The 21,529-nt window shown below is 48.2% G+C and overlaps 1 protein-coding gene across 2 annotated transcripts; it reads right to left on the bottom strand.

Moving 5' to 3' along the window:
* Positions 1-710: 710 nt before the first annotated feature.
* Positions 711-20,950, bottom strand: DHX33 (DEAH-box helicase 33). 2 transcript variants are annotated; one of them, XM_027517228.1, is made up of 12 exons: positions 20,447-20,950; positions 17,521-17,681; positions 16,621-16,848; positions 16,295-16,465; positions 14,049-14,189; positions 13,213-13,324; positions 11,705-11,864; positions 11,464-11,552; positions 9,028-9,155; positions 8,297-8,500; positions 6,136-6,222; positions 711-4,375 (listed from the first exon to the last, which is right to left on the bottom strand). In XM_027517228.1, exons 1-12 carry the CDS (start codon positions 20,727-20,729, stop codon positions 4,067-4,069), a joined length of 2,073 nt encoding a protein of 690 aa, XP_027373029.1. In that variant the 5' UTR covers positions 20,730-20,950; the 3' UTR covers positions 711-4,066. The 2 variants fall into 2 exon arrangements, with proteins under 2 accessions (XP_027373029.1, XP_027373028.1); XM_027517227.1 differs by having other exon boundaries at positions 14,049-14,234; positions 20,447-20,949.
* Between the last annotated feature and the right edge of the window lie 579 nt (positions 20,951-21,529).

Genomic DNA, 21,529 nt, shown 5'->3' with positions numbered 1-21,529 from the left:
TCCAGGAGTTGGTGATGGACAGGGAAGCCTGCAGTGCTGCAGTCCATGGGGTCGCAGAGTCAGACATGACTGAGCAACTGAACTGAAACTTCTTTAGCTGAGTGACTCTGAGTCCGGTGTCCCAGGACTGCTGTTTAATTGGCTTCTGTCCAGTGCCTGCTTACTCTCCAAATTTCCATCTACTTTTCTCAAGCATGACCAGGCTTTCTGTGACTTCGTGGAATGCACTCTTGCTGCCTTTGACTCCCAAAGCCAGCCTCTGAGGTCATGTCCCATGAAAGGCCTTCCTGGCTCTTCCTCCTCTCTTCCCTGAAAAACCAGAACTCATGCCTCTGTGACCGGGTCTCTGTACTTCATTCTTTTCTCAGCAGAAACCTCCTGGCATTGCTCGTTTACCTGGCAGCTGCCCCTTACCCCCATCAGACCTGGAGCTCCTGAAGGCAAGATGCCTGGTTAATTTTTGCAGCCCTCCAACCTTACACCCAGGTTCTGATGGAACATTATTTTTCGGGGGCAAGAAGCCACAGCTTACATTAGATTTTGGTTAAGAACCAATGTTCCTACTTTACCAGGAACCATAAGATACTATAAGGTACCAAGAAAATAAATCTTTCCAAATCAGTGGCAAAGATATGACTAATATTAATATATTCTAAACAGCATTCTGTGAATAAGGGAAAGGAGACCCAAGAAAGAAGCCAAACACAATATGTACTAGATTCACTTTTAATGGGTTTGAGTCGTGCAAATGCTGATGCTTCTACAGACCTATGCCTGTTTGAATAAGAAACGAGTCTCAGAACACAACAGAAATCTGAACTGAGCTCTTTCCTGCAAGTTATAGTATTCTGATCAAATAAAATATAATAAAACTCTTGCTTCCCCACAGGTGCAGTGTCTCTTTATAGTCACAAGGAATGGTATCTAAATGCCTGGCCACCTGGCCACAGGTTTTCTTGAGAGCTGAATTAAATGGATTTATGCATCACAGTATATAATCAGTTCTTTCCACAGAGCACAAACTTGCCTCCTTTCTGGCATCTCTTTATTCCTAGCAGAGATGCAACATTAAGGAAGGGTTTCTACCAAGAACTGGGTGTTGGGCAGTTCTTCCCTTTGTAAATGGGATCTGTGCTGCCCTCCATGATTATTAGAAGCAGAAGACAAACATCTGAGGCATGCAATCTGCTTGGAGTGCATCTATTTATTAATACACAAAGGTGCTCAAGGGAACTAGTGATTCACCCAGATATGGATTTCACAGGTTGGAAAAAAAAAAGGCAGCACACCATCAGAGATTTTAGGGATTGAAAAGAGTAGCTCAAGATGAGATTGTAACATCACTGAAACATTTAACTTTCTTAGAAAGTTTAAAGTGTACTTATCTGTGCCCTGCAGCTAGGTATAAACAACCATATATCTCTTTGTAGTAATATGGAGCAGGGATAGGCTTTTCCAATCTGATTTAGTCCCTGAGCAGCTACTTGAAAAGTTAACTTTTTAAAAAGCCTGATAAAAAAACTACTGTATCAAAACTCTACCAGAATGTTACAATGATAAATATATCTTTGTAGAGAAACACAGAAGCTATTTACATTTATTTAGAAGCTATTTACCCAATACTCCTGGTCAGAAAAAATACAAGATTTCCTGAAACAGTTCAGAACTCTGAGGTGCACAAAAATGATTAAAAGCTAAATTTTACTTGCCCTAGAGAAAGTTGTGCTTAGTTGATTAGTTGTGTCCGATTCTTTATGAGTCCATGCATTGTAGCCTGCCAGGCTCCTCTGTTCATGGGGATTCTCTAGGCCAGAATACTGGAGTGGGTTGCCATGCCCTCCTCCAGGGGATCTTCTCAACCTAGGGGTTGAACCCAGGTCTCCCACATGGCAGGAAGATTCTTTACTGTCTGAGCCACCATAATTTGCAACATTATGAGAAACATATCACCCCACTCCCAATATTTTTTACCAGTGTGATGAATGTTTCATTAAAAATACAGTAATTTCTTTTACCAAGTCAGGCTACACCTCCTAGGACTCTTAAATAAGTGAGAAAAATACAGTTAAGTTTTTTTCTGAATAACTTTTCATAAAGTCAGCCCTGGTAAGAACAAGAAAAATCTAAGAATTTAGCAAAACAGGGTATTTAGGATCTGTCGAATCTTCTTTGGCCTTAACATAACTGTTTTTAACAAGAAGAATTCACACGTGCCCAGATAGCTGGGAACACTGGCTAAAAGTCTGACTGCTCAGACGCACAGCTGGTGCTGAGGCAAACTTGACACACACCACCGTGGACTCATGAGGCCTGGGAGGGGTGTTCCTGTCCGCCAGGGTCTCACTGAACCGAAACGAAGACACCATCCATTATCACTGAAGGATCTCTCAGGCCATTTAGGCCTCTGCTTAAAAGCTGTATGATTCACTGTATGTAATGACCAGAATACTGTATATAGTGTTTAGACCAATTAAGCACAATAGAAGTGCTAATTTTGGCATTTTCCAGGCCAAAACATTCTCTAAGGAAAGTCTCAGGTTTGATTCCTGGGTTGGGAAGATCCCCTGGAGGAGGAAATGGCAACCCACTCCAATATTTTCGCCTGGGAAATCCTATGGACAGAGGAGCCTGGAGGGCCACAGCCCATGGAGTTGCAAAGAGTCAGACATGACTTAGCTATTAAACAACAACGATTTTCAAATTAAATAGTTAAGAATGACTTTTGGTGTCTTTTCCCTTCTCAAAATATGAGAACAGGAAGTCTGTGGAGACCCTTTATCCCCTCAGACAAATGTGGAAAATGAGTGTGAGAGAGGTGCCAGCAGCAAAGCCAGGATGTCCCCTGGTCCCTAAGAAGGAAAAACATCATAGGAAATAAGATAAAAGAACATAAACACTAGATGAGGGGATGAGATGAGTCAAGGCTGCCTGGCTTCACTTCCACTTACCCCCAGAGGCCTGGCCAAAAGGGAAATGCCTTAAATTCAGCTCAGTCACTCCTTAGCTCATGGGTTTATGGCCCAGAGACAGAGAGAGAAGGCCATGCTGGAGGCCATCACACTACAATCTGAAATGAACCCTGAATGTTAACTGGAAGGACTGAGGCTGAAGCTGAAGCTCCAAGACTTTGGCCAGCTGATGTGAAGAGCTGACTCACTAGAAAAGACCCTGATGCTGGGAAAGACTGAAGGCGGGAGGAGACAGGGATGACAAAGGGTGAGACGGTTGGATGGCATCACCTACTCGATGGATGTGAGTTTGAGCAAGCTCCAGGAGATGGTGAAGGACAGGGAAGCCTGCCGTGCTGCAGTCCACGGGGTCACAAAGAATTGGACATGACTGAAGGACAACACATAAGATCAGCCTTCCCACTTCAGAAGATACAAATACTTCACTCAGGAACTTCTCTGAAAGCAGGGTGGGGACAGGTGCTTAGCCTCTCTGCTGTGAAAGCTCCCTGCCCTGGGGAGTGAGGTTAGGTGCTCAGCACCTCCCTGTTGAAACAGAAGTTAATCTTTTCTGTTACAAAACTTCATGCAGATAGATGTTCAAACAGATCCAAGGTCAGGAGCTCTGTGACCTCTTGTGACCTCTGCGACCTCCCCTTTCCAGACCATCCCCCGCAGTCTCCAGGACTTGGGGGTTTTGCTGTACCCGATCCATGGCACGTACATAAGCAGTAACACCAACCAAGCACCTCGGCACTCAGTCTACCGTGGCTTATCATGGGCACGCACAGCTCTGGGTACTTTCTTTTCACTTGCTCTGAGCCTCATGATTCCGATCCTTTAAGTATCATCACTCCCACTTGGCAGATCAGGAAACTGAGGCTCAAAAGTAAAGGAAGTCACCCAAAGTTGCCCACCAAGAACCCAAAGCATCATTTTGAAGTCTCCCAGGCCTCTACATGTCTGTGCGGTTCAGTCTGAGGAGTTTAGACAAAGAGGCTCTCAAGCTCCTGGAGGCCAGGCATGACCCACCCATAACCACCGTGGCCTCTGTAGGTGCCAACGTTTAGAGGTCGCAGCGAGGCCGGCTGCAGCCCGGCTCCTGGCACCAGGGCGGCTCAGTTCCTGGCAGTCCTCAGCTTCTTCCTGAAGAAGTCGGGGGCGGCCTCGTACAGCCACTCGGCGTCCACGACGCACAGGTCACGCATGTAGCACTTGCTGGTGAAGAGCAGCTCCGTGTACACGACGCAGGCCGGCTTGCAGTGGAAGAGCACGGACGAGGGATGGATGGCCACCGGCTGGTGGGTGTCCGTGGTGGCGTAGGACCCGTCTGGCTGCAGCTCAGCGGTGCTCGTGAAGAGGCTGTGTGCCAGGCATCGGCGGATGCTCTCCGTGTCCCCCCGGGAGGACACAATTGGCATGGACATCTGGTTTGGGAGGAAGCGAGACATGGAAAAGACCCAGACATGAGCACTGCACAGCCACCCATGGTGCATGGAGCCACACTGCCTACCGCGCAGCCTGGTGCAAGGCCCCAGAGGAGGCTCGCATCCAGGGTGGACGCGGACCTCTGGGAAGCTGCCTCAGAGGCCCGAGGTGAGCGCAGGCAGAGGAGCACCACTTCCACCTTCAGTAAAAGACGAGAAAACTCACAAAGCCCAGGGATGGTCTAGCAGGAAAGCCATTCAAGTACAAGGGTGGAAAAATGTATGCAACACAGAACAGGCCACTGTGAAAAGACTTGTGTGCTCAGTCGCTCGGTCATGCTCGACTCTTTGTGACCCTATAGACTGTAGCCCACCAGGCTCCTCTGTCCACGGGATTCTCCAGGCAAGAACACTAGAGTGGGTTGCCATTTCCTTCCCCAGGGCATCTTCCCTAACCAGGGATTGAATCCGCGTCTCCTGTTTCGGCAGGTAGATTCTGAGCACTGAGCCACCTGGGAAGCCTGGAAAGAAGTTACTTCAGTGCTAACAATAGGCTGCTGGCATTGGACACGGGCCTGGGTAAGGGTGACAACTGTCTCCTAGGGGCATGTGGATGGCCCGCACTGGGGGCTGTCTCAGAAGACGCCTTACACACAGAGACGCCTGGTCACCACAGAGTTGTTCATGGCAGCAAAACGAGGACACTCAGTGCTCAACGCAGGAGACTGCGACACAAACCACCCCACCTCTGCGGTAGAACGTGCCTCATAGTCATTGAATATAGAAACATGCCCTCTAAGAGGGAATATAAGCTGAGAGGAGACTTTTTGGTGGATGGCTTGGCAATGTCTATCAAAACCTAAATTCCCCATCCAGAAGTTCATTCTCTGTGCACCAGAGCACAGACGTTTATGCAGGAGGATGATCACTCTAGCACAATCCATATGACCACCACTAGGGACTTGGTTAAATAACTGTAGTGAAGACCGGAGCGAAATGCTACCAAGTCAATACAAAGAACGATAGACAGATACAGGCACTGAGAGACAGCCCAGATACAAAGTGAAATTCAAGGCGCACTCTAAGTGGAAAAAAACAAGTTTCAAAACAATACATACATCAAACTTGTTTAAAAAAGAAAATTTATATATCCACATATATGCGTAATACACGGACGAATAAACAAAAACATACATACATAGAAAAAAATTCTAGAAGGATCTACACTGGACTATTGCTTCTCTTTGGAGGCGCAAGATTAGAGAAACTTTTATACTTTCTACACAATATATCACTATTTTCTTATTTTAATTTTATTATTGGAGTATAATTTCTTTACAATGTTGTGTAGGTTTCTGCTGTATATATATCACTATTTTCTGCACTCTATCAACTTGTAACAAGTATGCACTGCTTTTATAAACTGAAAAAAAATGACAGGTATTTCCACTAAAAAAAAAAACTTAGGAAGAATTCTAGTAACATTGGAAAACACTATTAAAGTTTATAAAAGCTGGATATAAATCATATATACAATGTATTAATAACTATCCATGTAAAAATATATTTAAAAGCAGAGCCACCAGGAAATGGACCAAACTGGTGAGAGGTGGAGTTGTGGGTAATTTTTACTTTCTTATTTAAAAATTTTCCTACAATGAGAGGTTTTTCTGCAATCACTAGTGATAAGCAATTTGAGAATTTTCACCTAGAAAAAGGTGACAGCCTAGCCCCCCAAAGACCAGCAGGAAGAAAAATACCTTTATGCAGATGTCCCTCAGCTGTGCTCTGACTTCAGCTACTAGCATCATATTCTTGCTGTTAACAAAGTTCTCTTTGCACCATTCCTGAACGGGGAGAAAAAAAGAGATGTCACAGTCCTCTCGCTTCTACAGAGATAAAAATAAAGCATAACTTTTATTATAATTTTTTTTAATTAAAAAAAAATTTAGTCATAACATGCAGCATTCGGGGTCTTAGTTCTCTACCACGAATTAACTGCTGGACCACCAGAGAAGTCCCAGCATAATTTCTAGAACATAGTTTGAATTCAAAGGGAAAACTGCAGTTGCCAAAAGTAAATACAAGAAAATATCTTTATATCAAAAAGCATGAACCATATTGAAAACCATAATGGAAAAAGAATGATGACCTTCAGAATATATTAAAAAAAAAAAACACCACCACCTACAGATCAGTCAGAAAATGACCAAGAATCCAGTACAGCCACAAAGGACATGGACAGACAACTCACAGGAGATTAACTACAAATGACAATGAACTTAAGCAAAGGCTCTTGGTCTCTTGAGGAATCGAGTCAGTACAGTTTCAAATAACGGAGATACTATTTGATGTTTTCAAACTGCAGTGCTGGAGAAGACTCGCGACAGTCCCTTGGACTGCAAGAAGACCAAACCAGTCAATCTACAGGAAATCAACCCTGAATGTTCACTGGAAGCACTGATGCTGGAGCTGAACCTCCAATACTTAGGCCACCTGATGCGAAGAGCTGACTCACTGGAAAAGACCCTGATGCTGGGGAAGACTGAAGGCAGGAGGAGAAGGGGGCAATAGAGGATGAGATGGTTGGATGGCATCACCAACTCGATGGACATGAGTTTGAGCAAACTCTGGGAGATGGTGAAGGACAGGGAAGCCTGCAATGCTGCAGTCCATGGGGTCACAGAGTCGGACATTACTCAGCAACTGAACAACAACTACTTCATATCCATCAACCTGGAAAACATGAAAGTCATTTCAGCAAAGTTGGAGAGGTAGGTGGAAATGGGAACTCTTCTGCATGACTTTGGGGAGGGTAAAGAGGTGTTGACACTCTGGGGAAGCTGGATGCAGCTGCTCCTAGACCAGCAGGTCCACTCCTGGGTGTCGGCTCCCGAGAAACCCTCCCCTTTGTGCACAGGAGACCTGGACGGGATGTGCACGACGGGGCCACAGGCAGAAATAAGTGGCAAAAGGGTAGTGTGAGGAAGCATGTGTAGCATACGATGCCCGTGGACAGGAAGTGAAAGCACGATGTTGCCCAGGGAGGTCCAGACCCACTTCAGGACAGTGGTTACAGGAGGCAGGGAGGACTACACGAGGAGCAGCTTGGGGCTCTTGCTGTGTCCACAGCATTTATTTCCTTAAAAATAAACTGACGTGGCCTTCCCTCGTGGTCCCATGGCCAAGTCTCTGCCCTTCCACTGCAGGAGGCATGGGTTCCATCCCTGGTCAGGGAAGTTCCACATGTCACACAGAGTGGCGAAGAGAAAATAAACAAATAAATTGAGGCAAACAGAGCAAAATGTTTACAACTACTAAACCTGGGTGGTGGCTTTTTTTTTTTAAGAACTGACTGCATTAAAACACAAAGTTAAAGCATGCGTGCTATGGCACGATTATTGATTCTTTTGGGAAGGGCAGCCACTCGACAGGCGGGACCTTAGTTCCCTGACTAAGGATTGAACCCAGGCCACGCAAGTGAAGGCCTGGAATCCTAACCACTAGGCAAAAAGGGAACTCCTCCAAATATTTTATTTATTTACTTTTAAAATTGTACTGATAAACGAAGGAAGGTATTGCCGTTTTCCATCTTGGTCCCGGGAATGGAAATGTCACACAAGCAAAAGCTGCTATGAAGAAAGTTAGGGGCAGGTGGGGAAACAAACCATCTGGTAGCCAAGAAACTGGGTCACCAGGTATTACCACTTCACCTGCCCAAGTTAAGTAGGAGGGAAACACAAGCAGAGAGAAAGGCTGAAGTCGTGTCTTCCCTAGTAGCATCTCTGGTGCACACGTCTCTGGAATGACGTCCAGCGTTCTGTGAGGCTCTTCAGAAGGCACAGCCAAAAAGGGAAGGTGTCCTGAAACACAGGACCAAAGGGAGGCCCTGTGTGAGAAGAGGAAGAGGACAGGGCCTACCTTGTTCCCGCCGGTGTTCTTGAAGGTCCGGTAGACATTGAGCAGGGTGAGGTGATCGCCCTCGCTGGACACAAACTTCTTCCGCACGCTCTGCACTTCATCCCGCCGTGATGGAGGGTTGTAGAGAATGCTGTCCACAGACAGCAGGGCGACAATGGTCAGTATCTCCTCTGTGCAGTGGAATTTGGGGGACAGGAGGATGGTCTGCAAACCACAACGAAACACTGTGTGAGTCCAGTTTTTTCCTGGCTTCTGAATTTCCATTCATTGCTTCTGCAGCTTCCCTTGTAAGGCGTGAAGGGGCAGGTGTTTCTAAAACCATGACAATATAACTTATGCTCTTTTATATATTCATTTGTATATTATTTTACTTTCTGTAGAAGGGACAGCTGCCTTTCTTGTCTGATCCCATATAGGTAGGGCTCATGACTTCATTGGTGGAGGAAATGGCAACCCACTCCAGTATTCTTGCCTGGAAAATTCCATGGACAGAGAAGCCTGTGGGCTTCAGTCCAGGGGGTGGCAGAGAATCTCATGACTGAGCACACACACACACATGACTTAACATGAGCCTGAATCACACAGAACCTAAGTCGAGGTTCGACACAAAGCAGGCGCTGATAACTGTTTAAGAGAAAAGGTGAAGATGGAAGCACTGGGCTGAGGCGTCCCCTGTGGGATGGCCGACCTGTAAGGTACAGGGAGGGGACTGAGAAGACGGTGGCACTTACTTTGGCAAATTTGGGTTCTAGTGGGAAAGCCGCCATCTTTCTTCCCATTGGAGTTAGGGTGAGCTGGCCATCCCTGTGTTCAAGGGCACCCAGCAGCTCCAGCTGGGCGATGGCCGCCTGGATGTGATCTAGACAGACATGAAAAGGAGTTGAACACTCAAAACAGGATGGAGCTGCAGCTGCTTCATCACATCAGTGCATTTCTGACGAGCCTAAGTCAAACCACAGTAATGACCACAACCACACTGTCCCCATGAGGTATTTTTCAAAACTATTCATGACATCACTGTCTTCAGCTCATCTCTTTTCATTTTTTTAATTTTCCAAAAATAATTTTGCTTATTTTTGGCTGTGTTGGGTCTTCGTTGCTGCATGGGGCTTTTCTCTCGTTGCAGTGAGCAGGCTTTTCTCTACTGTGTGGGCTTCTCATTGCGGAGAACAATGGAGCACAGGCTCAATAGCTGTGGTGCACGGGCTTAACCGCTCTGTGGCATGTGGGATCTTCCTGGACCAGGGATCCAACCTGTGTCTCCTGCATTGGCAGGCAGTTTCTTTACCACTGAGCCACCAGGGAAACCCTCAATTCTCTTTTTAAATAGTGGTCTGCAATTTGGCGATATGTATGCAAATCTGAAGCCCAGCAAACTTACACTTGTGAATTGCACACTCATTTACCTGAACCTCGTACAGGGACCTGTGTCTCCAGATGGACACACACAACAATGAAAACACCAGGGGGCCTTGGGAGCCCCTGGAGGGAAGGACACTATTTACTCTTTAATTCCTTTTTAATTTGAACTACGTAAATGTATTACCACTAAACATAAAGATGCATGTCTAAGGATGCAATAAATATACATGTACAGAGAAAAAATGATCTATAAAATGTATTAAGTGAAAAAAGCAACGTGCCAATGTCTACCAGGAGAAGGATAAATGCATCTTGGCTTATTCATAGAATGGAATAGTATTTAAGTGATGAAAATACATCAAAAGTAAACCTTACAAAACATGACATATGAAAGGGAAGGTCACCAGAAAATCAAGACATAAACACGCCAACCAAAACCATGCTTGTGCATGCAATAGATATTCAAGAAAAGCAAGGGACTCACAGATCAAACCTGGGTGGTGGCTGACCTTGAAGGAGGAGTGGGAAGGAGGTGAGGGGTTGGGGGTGAGAACAGGTGGCCCCAGGGCCTGTGGCCCCAGTAACGGGCACACAGGTGTGGCTTCGCTACTTCTACCTGACACGTATGTTCCTCCTTTTATTTGGTGGTGGTGGTGGGGTGTTGCGCGGCATGCAGGATCTTAGTTCCCTGACCAGGGATTAAACCTGTGACCCCGGCATTGGGAGCTCAGAGTCTTAACCACTGACTGGACCACCAGGGAAGTCCCCGTTCCTCCTTTATATGTAGGAATTTAGTAACTGATAGAAAAAAAAAGTATAGAATGGACTGAAAGAGTGTTGCTATTTATGTTTTGAAAAGGAGACTGTATGTACTTACCCGCATAGATTTCCTCTAGGAGACACTAGGAAGCGGCCACAGTGGTGGCGTGGGGGAGGGACCTGTGGAGGTCCATGTCTACCTACCCACTGTTTACTTTTTTTTAACCAATTGCACTTCTCACTTTAAAAAAAAAGGAAATGTATGTGTTGAAGGGATGCCGAGGGCTAAGCTACTATGACAAAGAATCCCAACTATTTTTTCTTCCTCCATGGAGAAATTCCCAGTGAAGGGCAGAGACCCATCAAATTCCAGTTGAAAGCAAAGAAACACAATCTGTTCAGTCCCTTTGCAAAAGTCCAAGTTTGTTGGGGCTGCAGTAACCCGCGGACCCCCCTCCACTACCTTCCCTGGTTCCTGTGACCACGGAACCCACCCAAGATGGTGCCGACACGAAGCCCCTGACTCTGCACCAACGTGGTGTGAACAGCACCGGGTCTCTTCCGTAATTGTGAGACTCTTCTCTGGGAGTTAAGGTTGTTATTCCCCCCAGTTATACTAAACAACAGGATACCAAGGGCTCCCCTGGTGGCTCAGTGGTTAAGAACCCACCTGCCAATGCAGGAGACATGGGTTTGATCCCTGCTCCGGGAAGATCCCACATGCCACGCAGCAGCTAAGTCCACGCGCCACAACTACTGAGCCTGTGCTTGATGACCTAGGAGCTGCAACTACTGAGCCCTCGTGCCCTACAGACTGTGCTCTGCAACAAGAGAAGCCACCGCAATGAGAAAACCAGTCACCGCAACTAGAGGGTAGCCCCTCCTCGCCGCAACTACAGAAAAGCCTGCGCAGCAACAAACGTCCAGCACAGCCAAAAACACATAAATATATAATAATAAAAAAAGGAGAGTGCCAGTAGGCCTGCTGTGTGGAGCCCACTGGCGGCCCCTTCCTGTGTGCCCACCTCCCTGAAGACTCCACTTACCTGGAGACGGCTTGGACATGAAGTCAAAGGTGAGCACATTTGGGATTTTCATGGCGAGGAGCTGCAGCATCACGCTCGCCAGGTTACACCTGCAAGACAGACAGACAGGTGGTTCACGAGGGTGCCTGACCCCCCGGGCAGCAAGGCAGAGCCACCCACTAAGGAGCGTCAGTTGGAGGAGATACAGGCTGCAGGGACAGGACCTCGGGACAGATGGCAGGTGGGGAGCCCCACTGGCTACCTCTGGATCTCTGGCACCGTCATCTTCTCAAACTTCTCAAACTCATCCTCCGTGTAGAGCCGGTAACAGATGCCGCTGTCCTCTCTGCCGGCCCGGCCCGTGCGCTGCCAGGCCTGGGTCTTTGATACCCGCTGCACAGCCAACACCTCCAGCCCACTGTCTGGTGGGAGAATGGCCAAGTCAGAGCTCTGCTGATCATGTGAACAAACTCCTTCTAGAACGTGAGGCAATGAGAAGCATTCCTTGGGATACCCAGGATTCTTTCTGCAACACATGAGTCCAGAAAAACTCAAGGCTACATTGGAAAGTGGGCTTCCCTCATGGCTCAGTGGTAAAGAATCCACCTGCTGATGTAGGAGATGTGGGTTCAATCCTTGGGTCAGGAAGATCTTCTGGGGGAGGAAATGGCAACCCACTCCAGTATTCTTGCCTGGAGAATTCCACGGGCAGAGGAGCCTGGCAGGCTACAGTCCATGGTATTACAAAGAGCTGGCCACCACTTAGTGACTAAACAACAATATGTCAGAAAGCACGTAACCAGACTGGTTTGCGGTGAAAAGAGGCCTCGCCATGAACACTGTGCAAAATCTGTGACTACAGCATCAGAAGGACCTTGAGCTTGGGGCAGTGGCCAAGGGGAGTAGATTTCAGAGGCCTTGGCTTAGGTCACAGTTGAAAACAACCCCCGGGGCGGCCTAGCACGCAGGGGTCCTCCAAGAGGTGGCATTTTCAGTGCCAAAACCCAGTTTCCAGCAAAGCAGGATGGTTGGTCGCCCACTGATCATGACCCCAAAACGAAACGCCTCCAGTCCCTTGTGTGCCACGTCCTCGCTCCTGCTCTACTGTAAAAGAGACGGCGTCATGTCACTACACCTAGGAGTAAATGAGACTGATTTTCTTGATAAAGGTGTATGCCGTGCCAGACAGTGCGGAGAACCAAGCCCTTTCACAAACATGGTCCCCAAGAAACACACGTGAAAGTCAGCATCCTTGAATGCTTAGCAGTTCATTTGAAGTGAACATCCGGGAGCTATCATGTCAGCTGCCTCAAATCCTCCGTGGAATAAAGCAAGGTAGAAAACAGACCCGAATAAAAATGACTTCAAGCAAGCTGCGCACTGCACACAGTCGGGTAACAGCTAGTGCCTTGGCCCAGCTGGGGCTGGGGTCCTGCTTTCTTTCTGGGAGACTGGGGATTGAACCAGCTCTGCTCAGATATCATTCCCCAGGAAGCCTCTGATGTGGTATCAGGCTGTCCCTGGCCTGACAGCCACCATTCTCGCCCACCTTCTGATGGAGTTTCAGTCCCTCTGCCCAGGTCCTTGACCCTCTGTCCCCAGCTTTGCCACAGATGGGCTCTTCTTCCCTGCCTCTCATGTCTTTGTGGCCCTGCCTGCTAGACGGGGTGCCTGGTTATTCACAGACGTGAAATGCTCAGGTGGGGAAACTGCGGGACCACGGGCCGCTCACTACACAGAGAAGAGACGCCAGGGGCCACAAGTTCTCACCGGGGTTATACTTCTTTGCTTTAACCATGCCCGTGTCAACTACATATTTTATTCCTGTAATGGTTATGGAGGTTTCAGCGATGTTGGTTGAAATGATCACTTTGCGATAACCCTAAAAGGAGGAAGAAAACCAAAAAGCCACATGACACACGTATGATGCAGAAGTTTGAAAACATATTCCTCATTGCTAACTGTCACAGTTCACTCATGATCAAGAAGAGATGACTCCGCTATCTGGACAGTTATTAATACTGATGGCCGGGTCAGTACTGGGTTGGGGGGCTGGGTGTGTTTCAGTCTTAAAGGCTTATTTTGAGGTGATGAGGGGTGGTGGGATGGGCATTAGAGTCAGGAGGAAGTAGACGTGGCCTGGGATCCTGGCCCTGCCTGGTACCTACTGTGCCCCATGGACATCTATCACTTCACCCCTTGGGGCCTCAGGGTTTCTGAACTGGAATGGTGACCTGCCTTGTGGTTCTTGAGAGGATGAAGGACAGTGTGTGTCTGGTGTTGGCGCAGCACCTGGCACAGCAGGGGTCCCAGGAAACTTACGGTGGACACATGCTTGCTTACTGTGGACACTGGGAGAGTCACTCAGGGAGCTTCCGGCTTCTGCTTGCGTCTCTCCTTCATCCCCATGTCTCCCTGTTCCTACCATGGAAGAGCCATGTCTACAGCCCTGCATTACATGCTTGCGTCTTTGGCTCGTGAGAGACATACCTGGGCACCCTGTCCACACATCTTATCTGGAGCCTGCTGACAGGGGCGCAGGTCCCACTGGTGCATCCGTCTGGGTACCCAGGGATGGGGCTGGGCGGGAGACAGGGTGCACTCACCTTTGGGGCCCTCTGGAAGACGCGCAGCTGCTGGGCATAGGGCAGGGAGGCGTAGAGTGGAAGGACCAGCATGGAGGGGCAGCCGTCTGGAAGGTGCTTGGCGATGTCCCGGCAGGTCTTACTCATGGCTTCGATCTCCTCCTGCCCGGTGAGGAACACCAGGATGTCATGCGAGGAGGGGGCTTCCTACAGAGAAGGCAGAGTAGGGTTCCTGGGGTTCCTGGGCCTTGACAGCTGCGCAGGTGGCACAGAATAGGACAGTGACCGTTAATGAAGTTCCCAGTTATTCTTAACTTTGGACCTGTAACTGAGCCTAGACTTGGGTGTTGCCCTTGGAGGGGAGGGAGGAACTTCACCAAATGCACAGCTGCATCCTATTCAGGTTAGCCAGCTATGTTTAAGAATGAATTAAGGGGGAAGAAAGAGACATAATAAAAAACTAAGGGAATTTGGAAGGGAAATTACCAGATTGCTTTTTGCAACAAGAACCATGCCATGAAAAAGCACAACCACACAGGCAAATAAAATCTGCCTGGAGCTGCCTTCCTTTCATAATCATCTTGAAAGATGAAAGTGACAAAGGAGACAACTTAGAGAAACCCTGATCCATGAAAACTGCCAGAGGCTGGAAAAGGAGCCCTTACTGAATGAGGCCATCAAACGCACTTTCATAAACCCCCAAAGCACCCAGAACTTGGGCAAGGGCTTGGGATCTCAGGGTTAACTGGGTCCTTCGCCTTGAAAAGGGAAGAACATCTAAGTGTTAAGTACATATACCCATGACCCAATCTTCTTTGAAGTCTATTTAGATACATTAATTTGTAGAGTGCCTGTTTGGCAAAATAACTGAAAAATGTTCAATAATTATCTGTATTTGTGAAGGTGTGCAAGTTGCTCAGTCATGTCTGACTACCTATATTTGTATGTATGTGTACATGTAATAAAGGCAGATATGGCTTAGACAATAAAGAATCTGCCTGCAATGTGGGAGACCTGGGGTTTGATTTCTGGTTCAGGAAGATCCCTTGGAGAAGGAAATGGCAACCCACTCCAGTATTCTTGCCTGGAGAATTCCATGGACAGAGGAGCCTGACAGGCTACAGTCCACGGGGTCACAAAGAATCAGACATGACTGAGTGACTAACACCATTTTTTTCTTTCTGTATATATAATATGGCTATGTTTGCATACATGTATCTATGTATTTGTGTGTGTGCATATACTTTTTTAGCTCAGTGTTAAGAGGACAAATGTTCAGAGGTACACACACATAGACAGGATAAAATCTAAAACAACAAAAGCTCATCACTAGGAGGACTCATCAAAGCTATTACATAACTTGAGGGCACCACAGGTATCATTCATAAAATACCCTTATCTCAAGTTTGCTTCTGGCAGCTAAACAAGGCTGACTGGGACTTCCCTGATGGTCCCATAGTTAAGACTATCCCTTTCAATGTAGGGGACATGACTCTGATTCCTGGTCGGGGAACTAAGATTCCACGTGCTATGGGGCAACTAAGCCTGGGAGTGCAACTACCAGCTTGTGTGCCACAACTAGAAAGTCTGTGCACTGCGACCACAGACGATGTGTGCCACAACGAAGACCTGAAGCAGCCAATACATAAATATATTTTTTAAAAAAGCTGACTTCTAGATATTTTCAGAAAGTTAATGGGAAGGTAAAAACAGTCAATTACATACAAGTTAAACCAAAAAATGAGGTGATACACTCAAATTTTTAAATAAATGTTTACTAAAATGAAAAAACTGTTGAAATGTTTCTCTAACACATTTTTTTAAAAAGAGAACTCTAAATTGCACCCCCTTATTGGCTAATACACCAACTTTTTATTGTTCAATGAGACAGAATATCACATGGAGTAAAAGGAGGCAGTGTTTCCTAAGACTCCTTTCTACTCAGTTCTACACGTGGTGTCTTGGTTGCAACACAAAATGTGCTTCTTACTGGGGGTTCTGATTACATTGTGCGCATGGGCCACTGCTCTAATACATGGAGGTTTTCCAGCTCAGTTGAAGAAACATGCTGGCCAGGGTTTAATTTTTTTTTTAGAGGAAAAGGGAGATACTATAAAAAAGTATAAAAACGGAGACATGGCAAACAAATTCCTTATTCACCTAAAGAACACAGCTTACAAAGCAGTTTGGTCTGGCAGCTTTTCTTCTCAAGGCTGACTGTTCAAGGTCAAACAGGCCTTTCCAGGAATCCACTCCCTGCGGCCTACCTGGTGGATCTGGAATACGGAAACCAGGGCGGCATGCAGGTAATCGTGCTGGGGCTGCTTGGTGTAGAAAATCTGGATCGGGTGCTGCCGGCCCTCCAGGTAGAGAACGGGGGCTCCGTTGAAATACTGGGAGAACAGGTCCACGTCCATCGTGGCTGACATCACAAGCACCTGCCGGCGAGAAGGGCGCGGAGGGTGGCAGAAAGGCTCGGGCCAGCCTTTCTGTGCCCTGCCAAGCCCTGAGGGCTGCTTGGGAAGCCGCACTGCCCTCCCCCCGACCCCCAGCACCTTTGCCCCGAGTCCCGCAGCAGAACGGCTGCACCCACTTTGAGAGGCAGCTTCCCCAGCTCCTTTCGCCTCTTCTGTGCAGCTTTCACCACCCCGAAGAGCACATCCGTGTGGAGAGTCCGCTCATGGGCTTCATCCAAAATGACGCAGCTGTACTTTCGGAGCAGGCAGTCCGAAATGGCCTCGCGCAAGAGCATGCCATCGGTCAGGAACTTGATCTTGGTGTCATCTGAGGTGACATCGTCGAAGCGCACCGTGTAGCCGACCTGCGCGGAGATACCACTCATTCATTCAGCAAACATGTCTGCTGCATCCAGTGTGCCCAGCACGGCACCAGGCGCTGGTGCTAGTGCAGTGAACATGACCCACTCCAACCCTGCCCTGCTCCCAGGAAAATGGACACACGCCCTCAACTGCAATGATGAGAAACTCTGCAAAGAATGTAACACTAGTTCCCTCCCCTCAGCTACTTCAAACGAAGCAAGTGAGAAGATGCCCAAGATGTTTTTAAGTCGAATGTGTGAACACAAATAAATCTGACTTATATACACTTCTGGAACTCATTCTCAATAACCACCTATATGCTAGGAAAATGCTTACAAGTTTGTAGAAAGACATACAGACAAGAGACCTAGCAAGTGTTCCTGAAGCCTTAAAAGTGCTCAAGGAAAACAACTAATTTATTCTATTTTCCAACAGACTTTGAAAGCAAAGCAAATGGGACTGACAGACCCTCTGATCTCTAAGGAACTAATAAAGAACTGAGTCTGAAACAACTGTGGCAAGAAAGAAACGTGGCAACAAAGAAAAGAAAGAAAGAAGCTTGAGATGTATAAGTACTCTTGTTTAGAAAAATAAAAAAGTCAGGGAGGTGGCAGGGGAGAGCGGGAGTGAGGTGTGGGGGACCAAGAACTGTTAGTGAAAAAGAAGTTAGGTACCAGCTTCCCAAGTTCTGTTCTCTTCTCATCAGAGACTCTGGTAGCCAGAGAGATGGCAGCCACTCGGCGAGGCTGGGTCACAGCAATGATGGCCTGGCGGCCAATCCCCGCTTCGTACAGGTACTGAGGGATCTGTGTTGTCTTCCCTGAGCCTGTTTCTCCTAGGAAAGAAAACAAGTCTCATTTAAACCTGAACAGAAACAAACTTCACCAAAAAACAAAACAAAACAAAAAACCCAACAGATCAAAGTCAGAAGGAAAAGACATAAGAAAAATACTCGAGGGACTTCCCTAGCACTCCCAGTGCAGGGGGCTTGGGTTCAATCCCTGGTCAGGGAACTAGATCCTGCATGCCACCACTACAGATCCCTATGCTGCAACTAAGACCCGGTGCAGCAAAATAAAAATAAATACATATTAAAGAAAAGAAAGAAAGAAAATAAGTTGATAAAGTCATGGGAAAATGTGTACCCATGAATTCTGCTAGTGGAGGGTTAACTGGAATTGCTTCTCAGAAGGTCAAACTATAGTAGGAAAATCTTTAAAATGTTTATACCCTTGAACCACAATTCCACGTGTAAGAACTGACTCTAAGGAAATAATGGTGTGCATAAAGAATCAGCTTCAAAAGTGTTTTATTCACCTTTGCTCATGACAGTTAAGTTTGGAAACAATGTAAATGGTTAGCAATAGTAACCAGTACAGTAAAGACATACAGTGAAATACAGCTGTTATATAAAAAGTCCTACTTTTCGAAGGGATAAATGAGATGTAAATGTATTGACATGAAGAGACATCTGTTCCGACACTGCAGCCATAGCAGACTCCTCACCCAGCCTGCCGCCTCCTTTCAAACCCTCTGCCTTTGCCCACTCAATTTTGAAGTATCTGCTCCCACACTGCCTGCGTGACAAACTCCACAAGATCAGTTAGACCTCAAACTTTCTCCCCAAGGGCTGCACCTGCCTCCTCTGTGTTCCTTAGCGCCTCGTTCATCTCTCCTCCATCACTGATCACTCTACACTGTGTGAGAGCGTTGAGACGTTTCTGTTTGCCTCCAGCATCAGAAGTCCTGGGAGGACAGAAGCCTGTCTCTTTCATGTACCTGAGCACTACATACAGTAAGCACCCAACCTTATTAGTACCCTCCTGTGTTTCCTTCCCAGCACCTGACCAGAACACAGAACTGTAAGCCTGGGCATCCCTCCTTCCACAACTACCACTGCCCACTCTGCCGCACCCCCCGCCCCCGCCCCGCCGCCCTACCGACTTACTGAGTCCTACAGGCCCATTGGCCTTCCATTTTCTCCCCTATGGTTCATCCTTCCTGACCTGGACACGAATCATGGACGAAGAACTTGATTATCTTGCACTTCTCCTACTGAGTTCATCAGGCAAAACCCAAACTTCGATCAAGGTTTCCCTGCCCATCTCTTCTGCTCCTACGCCAAGAAACTGAGCACTGGGGACTTCCCTGGTGGTCTGGTGGTTAAGAATCTGCCTTCCAAGGCAGGGAATGCAAGTTCGATCCCTCGTGGAAGTAGGATCCTACATGCTTCGAAGTAACTAAGCCCAAGCGCCACAACTACTAAGCTGGAGCTCTAGAGTCCATGCTCTGCAACGAGAGAAGCCAGAGCACCCCAACCAAAAACCTCATGCAGCTAAAGTTAAAATAATAATAAAGAAACTGAGCATCACTATAGTAAAATAACCCAACTGGGCAGACAATGACCTTAGTTTGCCATGGGGCCAAATGCACCTGGGTGCCAGCACCACGGCTGACCCTTGTTTTTGCAGCCCCTTTCCCCTGTCCCCATCCTCCCCAAGGACCCCGTAAGTCCCATTCTCAGCAGAGCTCCCGCACCTACTTCATAGAAAAAATGAAATCCTCAAAGACAGTCTCCCTCCATCTCCTACAAGCTCTTCTGCAGTCACTCCATTCTTACCACCTTCCTCCAGCCCTCTAACCTCTTGCATGGCCTTCCTTCTATTCCAGGCCACCGCTAGATCTAACCCTTGTTGCCAAGGGCCCCCTTTCCCCATGCCCTCCGTCTCTGCTGTTAGTGCCCACTTTCCATCTTCAGCCTCCCTCTCTACTGAGTTCTTCCCCTTAACCTATGAAGACCTGCAAGGTCCGCTACGTCCCCCTGCTTCTTCTCGAAACAGAAGTCTGTTCCCACTGCCTTCATGAGATCCTCACTTCCAGCCCAATGACAAATCAGCTCCCATCCCACAGCTCTGCCAAAACAGAGCTCACCTCCATTCCCAATCAATAACTCCCACCCAATCCAGTGGGCATTTTTTGGGTCCCTACTCACTGGACTTCATTTTTGCATTTGTTCACTCTCTTCTTCTTACAACTCTGCTTCTTAGACTATCAGCTCTCCTAGATCTCCTTTCCTCTTTGAAGGCTCATCCTCTCCGTCCTTCAGGGGCTCCTCTTACTCAAAACGTTGGGGATCAAAGCCCCTTGCAATCGGTTCCCGGCCCTCAACTCTGCCTCAGTTAGTGCACCAGAAACTACTTCTTCCCTCAGACCGGACTGTCTCGTCTCCACTTTGTCTCTTATACCGCAGGCTCTCTCCTCTGTGTCCAACGCCTTTCTAGGTCCACCCCCTCGCCGTCCCCTCAGTACCGGCTCAGATCCACTTTTCTAAATTCCCCCAAGTCTCCGGTGCATCCCTCTATCCTTCCGGCCCAGAAGGCGAGTTTTTGCCTAACGCGTGGTCACTCGCCCGGACCGTGAGCACCTCCAGAAAGGGGGACTGCCCGACTCCCTTCCGAGGCCCCTCTTCTGGCCCCGAACAGAAATAGGCGGTCAGGTTTGTTGCAGAAACGGATGAAAGACGGTGAGAAGCACCTAAGAAAAGCTGTTCTCTCAAGAGAACGAACGGGGAGCGAAGGACCCGCCGGCACGGTCACTCACCGATAAGGACGGCGCTGTCCAGGTTTCGGAGCTGGGCCAACAGCTGGCCTCGCGCCTGGAAGATGGGCAGATTCCGGCGCTGCTGCTCCACGGCCTCGGGGTACGGGCTGGCCGAGGGCTGGGCCAGGGGCGGCTGCTGCCTCCGGCCTCCACCTCCTCCGCCGGCGCCCGCTGCCAGCAGCATCACCGCACGCCGCCCGGGAGGGCAGGACCTGGCGCGGCTCGGAGGCCCGGCGCTCGGCCGGAATTTCTTGGCCGGCGGGAAGCCCGCCTCCTCGGGCATGTCGGGAGGGCACCGCGACGGGAGGCGCCGCGACGCGAGGCGCGAGGGCGGGAAGCTCCCGCGGCTCTAGGGAACACACAGCTAGTGCGCACCGCCCCTTCCCGCCACGTGCTAGTGGCTCCCAGCTACGCGGCTCACCTCACGGCCACCCGAGGCCTTTAAGGGGACTCCAACTCCCAGCATGCACTTGAGAGCGTGGCGAGGCTTTCGCTTCCCGAGGGCGGAGAGAGCAGGGTCTGAGGTACAACGGGAAAAAGATTCGTAGCGACAACAGTGAAAGACGGTGTGTACGGTTCCGCGGAAACCTAACTGCATAGCAACCACGGGGTTCTTGTCTGTTTTGTTTCCTGCTAACACTATTTCTTTCCAGTAAACACACGTTTCCTTTTTCTCTGCCACAATAATACTCGCTCTTTAAGAAGTGTTTAAGTTTGTAAAATTAATGAGGAATACACAAGTGAAAGTCGTTCAGTTGTGTCTGACTCTTTGCAATCCCATGGACTATACTGCTTTTCATAGAATTCTCTAGGCCAGGATGCTAGAGTGGGTAGCCTTTCCCTTCTCCAGGGAATCTTCCCAATCCAGGGATCGAACCCAAGTCTCCCTCATCGCAGGCGGATTCTTTTATCAGCTGAGCCACAAGGGAAGCCCAAGAATACTGGAGTGGGTAGTCTATCCCTTCTCCAGCAGATTGTCCCAACCGAGAAATCCAACCGGGGTCTCCTGCATTGCAGGAGGCTTCTTTTCCAACTGAGCTATCAGGGAAGCCCTGTGAGGAACACACAAGCATTTACATTATT

The sequence above is a fragment of the Bos indicus x Bos taurus genome, chromosome 19 (genome assembly GCF_003369695.1).
Source record: "Bos indicus x Bos taurus breed Angus x Brahman F1 hybrid chromosome 19, Bos_hybrid_MaternalHap_v2.0, whole genome shotgun sequence".
Classification (NCBI taxonomy): Eukaryota; Metazoa; Chordata; class Mammalia; order Artiodactyla; family Bovidae; genus Bos; species Bos indicus x Bos taurus.
Note: the sequence above shows the minus strand (reverse complement) of the source record. Positions and strands in the feature narration are given on the sequence as shown.